Raw genomic sequence first — 8,081 nt, forward strand, 5'->3', positions numbered from 1 at the left:
CCAGGCCTGGGGTCCCTGTGTCGTTTGCCCTGGCCCCCGACACACCGCTGGTCAGGACCCCAACCTTAAACCTCAGCCCTTTGGAGTGCGGGGGTCTTCGAAGGTGCAGTTCTGACTCCCCATTATTTCCAAGGGAGGAGGGGTAAAATAAAGCCCAAACCGAGTAAATGACACCACCAGGTCAACCAGCAGGTGGTGCCAGGGTTAGGGGTGGAAACCGCGTGTCCTGGTTCCCGGGCCGACCTTCTCCCACCTGCTTCAAGCCCAGGTTAGGGGTAGGGGTTGGGAAATCTGTGGGCATTGGAGTCAGCTGAGGGTCAGGCGAGAGGCTGGATGGAGTGACAGTGAAGGCGCCTGGGAGAATCCCAAAGGTAACTCACGAAGGAAACCTTCCGCACGTCAGAGGTCACTGGGTAAACAGAGAACCTATGAAAATCGAGATGTGCGCATGAATTTCTACCTTTTTCCAAGTCCTGCACGTCGTCCTGGCCCCATCGGCTCCTCCTCAACGCTGGGCACAGCAGTCTGCGGAAGATTTTGGTCCTACTGGCCTAGACCCAGGCTGAGGGGTGCGTGGGACCGTCCGCGGGGCTGGGGGGATAGAGGATAGAGAATGAATAAATAGCCACTTCTAAAGTTCCACATAGTTTTCTGGCAAATTTTTACTCCCCTCCATAGAGCCTATTAAATGCAATAAAACCGTGTATGGAACCCCTCTTCCTAGCAAAGCGTCGCCAACAATTGCCTAAGGGGTAAACCAAATACGCCTGAGATAATTACACTAAGCCCGGGGCAACGATTTGCCTGCCAGCATCCGCAGCGCCAGCCAATATTTGTAGAGCATAGTGGTTGTTTAAAAAAAAATTACACGCAGAAATTTGAAACCGACTGGTTGGTGCCAGGGTGGTTACTTGATCTGTTTTTCTTGAACGGGGGTCTGCAGGCAGCTGGAGCGCGCGCGTACCGGCCCCCGCCGGTGCTGCTGCGCGCCTGCAAAACTTGCCGGAATTAAATCAACCTCGGGGGAAGGTGGGGGAGAGAGGGAAAGCAAGCCCCCCACCGCGGCCGGAGCTCGGCTGCCAGGCCCCGCACCCCGCCGGGAATTCCCCAGAATACTCCGCGGCGGCCAGGGCGGTGGCGCGTCTCCGAAAGGGACACGCGGCAGGCGCCCCCGGGCTGCGCTCTCCACGGCAACTGCGGCCTGGGCCGCGGGAACCCCCTGGGGCATCAGTGCCCGGGAGCACTTTCTACTCTTGGCAAGTCCACCCGGAACGCGGAAACATGAAGCTTCGGGCGCTTTGCTCGACCTCCCCGGCTCTGCTTTGGTCCAGGTTGCGCGGAGCCGCTTCGCCGGCTGAATGCCGTTGGTTCGCGGAAGCCAAAGGCGCTGGCCACGCGGCTCGTGTCCCCAGGCACCAAGCCCGAGGTGGTGGCGGCAGACCTGTGGGCTGTAACGAGCTCACCCAGTGAGCAACTAGCTCGCAGGTTTAGTATTGAGGTTATGCGTATAAGGCTGGTCCCGCGCGCCCTTCAAGGGCCCTCCCCTCTCTCTGTCCCCAGACGCGGGGTGGGGGGCGCAATTGCCCGACGAGAATGTCTCCGAGCTACTCCCAAACAGGAGGCGCTACTTTTCCAGGAGCATGCGGAAAAGATAATCGACAGAATGTGTCTGCCCGCGCTGAGTGCGGGGCTAAGGCCGGAAGAGCCTTTGAGCCCTGGGCACACCGAGCTCCCACCAGTGGCCTTTAGGCGGCTCCTGGGCCTGGACAGGGCTGTTCTCGCACCACGTCCGCCCCGGCCCCAAAGGGCTCTAGCTGTCACTGTTAACTGGGCATTCTCGGAATTCCTCCGTGGCTTCTCGCGGCCAAGAGGCGGTCTGCTGCTCGCTTCCTTAAACTGCTTCAGCAGACCAGAAAACCCGCAGAAACTCCATTGGCAGAAGGAACCTTCCTGGCATGGAGTGACAGCGAAGGCATCCTCCTCTGAAAGGGTCTCCTTTCCTTAGGGCGGGCCAAGAGGCTGCTCTTTCCCCTGGGACCTTCTTGCACGCTCCACTTTAACGCCTATTCTAAAACGTCTGCTGGCCTAGGAAAAACTGGCCAAATAGCACCAGCCAGTAATAACAGATCCTGCCTAAAGATGAAAATTTGAATCTGTTTCGCTCACTACCCTTCTGCGACCCGACGGGCAAATAGCCGGTCTCGTAGTCCTCCCCTCGCTCAGCTCACCAAGAGTCGGAAGCTATAAACACTCAACTTGGTGTCGCCAAACTTGGAAGGTAAGGGGTCTCCCAATCAGTCTGGGCCAACGGCATTCTACCACCGGATTTGGGCATGGAAAATAAGAAATTAAAAGCCAAATGAGCCACAGTCCCTTATTGCTCTTTTCTCCTCAGATCTCGGAACTGGAAGGGACCCGTGAAATTTCCAACTTCAGAGATCTCATTCTACAAATAAAGAAACTAAGGTGCAGAGATGAGAAGAGGGTACGTTTTCCAAACTCTGCTTTTCGTCCCAGCCTAAGGGCAAAGGCAGCCAAAACCAGAATTTGACTGCGGGTTCTCTCTACAGTCAACTGGGATTCACTGTTGGGTGTGCAGAGAGTGCAGAGCAGGAAACTGCTTCCGGGACCCCCCACCCCGCAAGTACCGGGACCTCAGCGCCGCGGCTCATCCACCTTTCCCTCACAGATGACACCAGAGTCCTGTAGATTGATCATTTTGACCCCCTGTTTAATTTTACTTATCTCCCTTTCCCTCGATGTGCTGAGAATAGCAAGACTGCTCCAATACACCCAAGTGATGGGACCTGTGAACTCCCAAGCCCTCCTCTGGACTCAGCTCAGACGTCACCACCCAGAGAAACGCCTCACCCTGCCCCTTACACCTGCTCTTGGGAAGCACGGTGGAACCTTCATCCACCAAGCCTTAGCATCTATCCTCATTTCCCGGTTACTGTCAGTCTCTCTCGCTAGACAGCGGTCCTGGAGCGCAGAAAGCTCTCAGGCCTCCCTGTGTCAGGAGCCGATCACTGGGCCTGATACTCATTTGGCGCGCAATAAAAGTGATGAAGTTGGCATGTGGCAAAAACACCCCTGGCTCTCCTCCGCGCTAGTTCTTCCCTCCAACCCTCCGGCCTTTGGGATTTCTTGCAGAGATGAGGCCTTGAGGCCACGGCACTCCGAACTTGGCCCAGAGTGGCTAGTCCAGGAGGAAGGCAGTGTAAGGAGAGAGAAGCCCAGAGCGGGTAGGTGGGAAAAGGGAAGAGTGAAAGGGCGGGGACAGGCGGGAGCTGCAGGACAGGAACGGGAAAGCAGCGTCCTGCCACTTCTGCCGTGCCTCGCGACCCGGGTGGGGTGCAGGGCCGGGGACGGCACCCGGCGCCGTGCCCCTCCTTGCGCACTGCCTGAGTCCGCCGCCCCGCCGCGGCTAGGGGCTGCGGGGCGGGTGGGGAAAGCGGGGGGTGGGGGCGCCGGAGCCGAGGCGGAGGAGGGGGCGGGGGCGAGGCGCGGCGCCTTCTCGCCCCTTCTTCAGCGAGAGACGCGGCGGCGGCAGCGGCGGCGGCGGAGTCCCTCAGCCTCGGTCATGTGATAGTCTCGAAGCGCGAGCTGCGGGGGTCTCGGCGTCTCGGGGACCATTACAAAACGCAGCCAGGAGAGCGCGTCGCTGCCACAGCCGCCGCCGCCTCTCCAGCTCCAGACGGGCCCGCGAGAGCGGCGGCAGCTGCGGCGCGGACGGCTGAGCCGGCCCAGGCCAGCCCGGCGCCCTCCCCGCGCTCGCAGACGCCCGCTCTGGCCCGCGGCTCGCGCCCTGCGTCCGGCGCCCCCGCCCCTCCGCCGAGCCTGCCGGCGCGGCTGTTGAAGAAACCACCAAACTTTTCCCTCAAGCGACCGCCTTCAGCTCCATCCCAGGCTCTGCTGAGAGCTGCCCGGAGGAAAGGAAGGCGCAGGCTGCCAAGAGCCGAGCTTCCTTCTCCTTACCTCGCCTCTCGCCTCCAGGAAAACGAGAACGCCGGAGCGGACTAATCGGCCGGTCGGGGGGCAGTGCTCAGGACGCCAAGTCCCGCCGTCCCGGCCTCCAGGACAGCGAGCGCCAACTCGGATTTAAAGGGCCAGTGTCCTGACTGCGCAGTCCTTCATCCCAGCCCGCTGGGCCTGCGCTTTCCTCAGCCCGAGAAAAAACAAGAGAAGGCCGGAAGGGAGCACGACCCCTCATCACTCCTGTCAGCTCCCGCGCTTAGCCTTTGGCCACCCGAGGGAAGACGCCGAGAGGGTGGCAGTGAAGCTGGCGCGCCCCGCCGGCGACTGTGTGCGCGGGTCGGCTACCGTCGGGGCTGGAAGTTGCGAGCGTCGGACAGCTGAATTGGCCCAAGAGGCCAAGCGCGGAGACCCCAGACAGCTGAGAGAAGGAGGGAGAGAAACGGCGAGAGGGGCTAGGGGGAAAGAGGGCGGGGTGGCGGGGCCAGGAGGGAGGAGTAGGGCTTAGTGGAAATAGCCAGGCCCCGGGTGCTGGGTGCGGAGCGACGCTGCGGTCCAGTCTGGGCCAGAGGGCGTTGGAGACGCCGGGGGCGATGCCGCGGCCGGGGAAGAGTTCGTACAGCGACCAAAAGCCCCCCTACTCTTACATCTCGCTGACCGCGATGGCCATCCAGCACTCCGCCGAGAAGATGCTGCCGCTGAGCGACATCTATAAGTTCATCATGGAGCGCTTCCCCTACTACCGCGAGCACACGCAGCGTTGGCAGAACAGCCTGCGCCACAACCTCTCCTTCAACGACTGCTTCATCAAGATCCCACGGCGGCCCGACCAGCCCGGCAAGGGCAGCTTTTGGGCGCTGCATCCCGACTGCGGCGACATGTTCGAGAACGGCAGCTTCCTGCGGCGCCGCAAGCGCTTCAAGGTGCTGCGTGCTGACCATACTCACCTGCACGCGGGAAGCACCAAGGGCACGCCAGGCGCTGGGCCCGGAGGGCACCTGCATCCCCACCACCCGCACCACCCGCACCACCACCACCACCATCACGCTGCAGCGCACCACCACCATCACCACCACCCGCCCCAGCCGCAGCCGCCGCCGCCCCCGCCGCACATGGTGCATTATTTCCACCAGCAGCCGCCTCCGGCTCCGCAGCCGCCGCCGCCGCCGCACCTCGCATCGCAGCCCCCGCAGCAGCCACCGCAGCAGTCGCAGCCTCAGCAGCCGTCTCACCCCGGCAAGATGCAGGAGGCGGCGGCCGTGGCGGCGGCAGCGGCGGCGGCGGCGGCGGCAGCTGTGGGCAGCGTGGGGCGCCTTTCGCAGTTCCCGCCCTACGGGCTAGGCTCGGCCGCCGCCGCCGCTGCCGCTGCCGCCGCGTCCACGTCGGGCTTCAAGCACCCGTTCGCCATCGAAAACATCATCGGCCGGGACTACAAGGGCGTGCTGCAGGCCGGCGGGCTGCCCTTGGCGTCCGTCATGCACCACCTGGGTTACCCCGTGCCAGGCCAGCTCGGCAACGTCGTCAGCTCCGTGTGGCCGCACGTCGGGGTCATGGATTCGGTGGCCGCCGCCGCCGCCGCCGCCGCCGCGGGGGTCCCTGTGGGCCCGGAGTACGGGGCCTTCGGCGTGCCTGTCAAGGCCCTGTGCCACTCGGCAAGCCAGAGCCTGCCGGCCGTTCCCGTGCCCATCAAGCCGACTCCAGCACTGCCGCCGGTGGCCGCGCTGCCGCCGACGCTCACTGTCCCCGCGGCCTCACAGCAGCCGCCGGCGCCGTCTACTGTGTGCCCGGCGGCCGCAGCCTCGCCTGCCACCTCCCTGCTGGAGCCCACCGCTCCGAGTGCAGCCGAGAACAAGGGCGGCTCCCTGCACTCGGTTCTGGTGCACTCCTAGGGTACCCAGCGGGTTGGGGGAGATGAACGCTTGGAGAGACGCCTGGCCCGGGATGTCCGGAGAGGGCAAGGGCACCCAGACCAGGTCGGGCAGAGGTGGCGAGCCCCGGCCTTTGCGGGAAAGGAAGGTATTTAAACAGACAAACCCGAAAGTGGATTCTCCAGTGGTCTGAATAAATATAACACTTCTAATGTCTGTGTTTATACTATGTTGTACAATCAGATTAATGAAAGCCAGTTTTCAGGTAAGAGTTTCTATTGTAATTAATATTATAAATCAGTAAGTTATGGGGGGGGGGGGGAATGAAAGAGTTTGGGGAAGTCTCATTCGCCGGCAAATTGGAAATGGATTTCGATTCTGATTCCCGGGAGCAGAAGCTGGCAGAGAGAGCTAAACCTCCCTGGGAGAAATCCAACAGAGTGACGCTGAAGCAGACCTCAGCCATCAAGTTTCTCTCCGCTAGTCTCATCCCCAGAGAGCCACCTCTCGTGAACATCCTAGACAAAACTGCTGTTCCCTAAGGAAATCTCGTTTTAGGAAAAGAGGGAGTATTTGATACCATCATTCTTCCTGGTCAGTGAAATGGGCAAGGACACGGTCATCATGAGTAAGGCCGCTCTCGGGGGCAGTGGGAACCTCAGGAGGGAACTTGGAAACAGTTAAGTTTCTTGGCTCTGATCCGGGGGTCGTGAAGGAAAGGAGAAACAGCTAAAGCAATTAGTTTGCACAAAAGAGAATGGCAGCAGCTTAAAGAGCAAAGCCCCAGATTCCAAAAGTAAGTTCAGAAAACATAACCAAAGAGAGACATTAAAGGCAACTTTCTATCTGCAATTCGTTTGTGAATCAATGCGATGAGACCGTGTAGGAATCTCAAAATAATGTGAATTCCCCTGATCCATTCCATTAGGGATTTTTTTTTTAATCCCTTGCATCACGGGATTTTGTTCCCCTAATTCATGAACCCAAGAAAAACCTACCATGTCACCCCCACAATATTGCTCTTAACGTTTCCAGGCGCGTTTCGTGGCCATTGCCTTCCAGCCTCCTCCGGACAGATGCGTGAGGATGACCGGTCGCCTTTGCACGCTGCCGTCGATGTGGTGTTCCGTATGCTGTTAGGGCGCGTTCGCCCCTTTGGGCGAATTCTTCAGTTTCAGTTCGTGAATGGAAAAGAAATTTGCCATGCCGCTGTTGCTCCTTCTCCCTTTTTGAGCCCCAGGAATAGCACTTTACTCACAACAAACTTTTGGGAACGAAGCGGGGAGGATAGGGAGGAGGCAACTGCCCTTTGCCCCTGAGTCACCTCTGGCTTGTGTCCGCGCCGCGTTCGAGTTGTGACTTTGTGCCAAGTTCATGTCTACCTGTGTTGTACGCGGTGTTCTCCATTAAAGCTTCTCTCTGGCTGTGCCGGTGTGAAGGTGTGTTGCTTCTCAAGAGACGAGGCCGCGGCTTGAATTCCCACTGGGCGGGCTGGGGACTTTGCAAGTCCACCTCCCCACCTTTCTTTCTTTAACTTCTGAGCATCAGAGAGGGTGAGTCCACAGGCGAGGCGGCAGCAGGACAAGCTTCCTCCATTATTCCTTTTATCAGTTGGCGCAGTTATCTATTCTACCCATTCTTCCGCTGCTTTCCTAACGGAGCTCTAGTCCACCTCAGTGCGAGAGGCTGGGTTAGCAAAAACCCTTCACAGTGAATTTTTTCTATTCCTGCATGAGGTTTATAATAATACAGAATCAGCATCACCAAGCACTTTTTCCCTTTTCGGAAGGCCTCGAGGGCGGGCCACGGCCAGGGATCCGATGCCATTGGGTGGATGCCCAGCGGCGCCCCAATAAGTCTGAGGGTCGATGTGGGGCGGGGAGGAGGGTGCTGGGCCGCTGCCACTGCCACTGCGGCCCACAGTCCTAAGGAGCGCGCACTCCGTCGCCGCAGCCAGGGGACCTGTTGGATGTCCTCTGCAGTCTGGGGCCTGGAGCCGGAGAGCGCTGGGCAGGTGAGAGTCGGAGGCCCAGCAGTCCGCGCTCCCTGGGAGTGGGGTAGGGGGACCTGCAGGCTGTAGCCACTGCGGAGCTGCGCGGAGAGGTGGCGGGGGACCTCGAACAGCGCTCCATCTTGAACCAGCCTCCCTGTGCCCAGCCAGGCCCAGTGGAAGCCTCCTCCCTTCCTTCACCTCTCATCAGAAGAAAATAAAGGGCCAACGAATGAAATGACCTGCGC

The 8,081-nt window shown here is 60.2% G+C and overlaps 1 protein-coding gene across 1 annotated transcript; it reads left to right on the forward strand.

The window, feature by feature from the left end:
• The first annotated feature begins 4,434 nt into the window (after nucleotides 1-4,434).
• On the forward strand, nucleotides 4,435-6,095 carry FOXB2 (forkhead box B2). The gene has a single exon (XM_064490289.1). It carries the CDS (start codon nucleotides 4,569-4,571, stop codon nucleotides 5,862-5,864), a length of 1,296 nt encoding a protein of 431 aa, XP_064346359.1. The 5' UTR covers nucleotides 4,435-4,568; the 3' UTR covers nucleotides 5,865-6,095.
• The last annotated feature ends 1,986 nt before the right edge of the window (nucleotides 6,096-8,081 follow it).

The sequence above is a fragment of the Camelus dromedarius genome, chromosome 10 (genome assembly GCF_036321535.1).
Source record: "Camelus dromedarius isolate mCamDro1 chromosome 10, mCamDro1.pat, whole genome shotgun sequence".
Lineage (NCBI taxonomy): Eukaryota > Metazoa > Chordata > Mammalia > Artiodactyla > Camelidae > Camelus > Camelus dromedarius.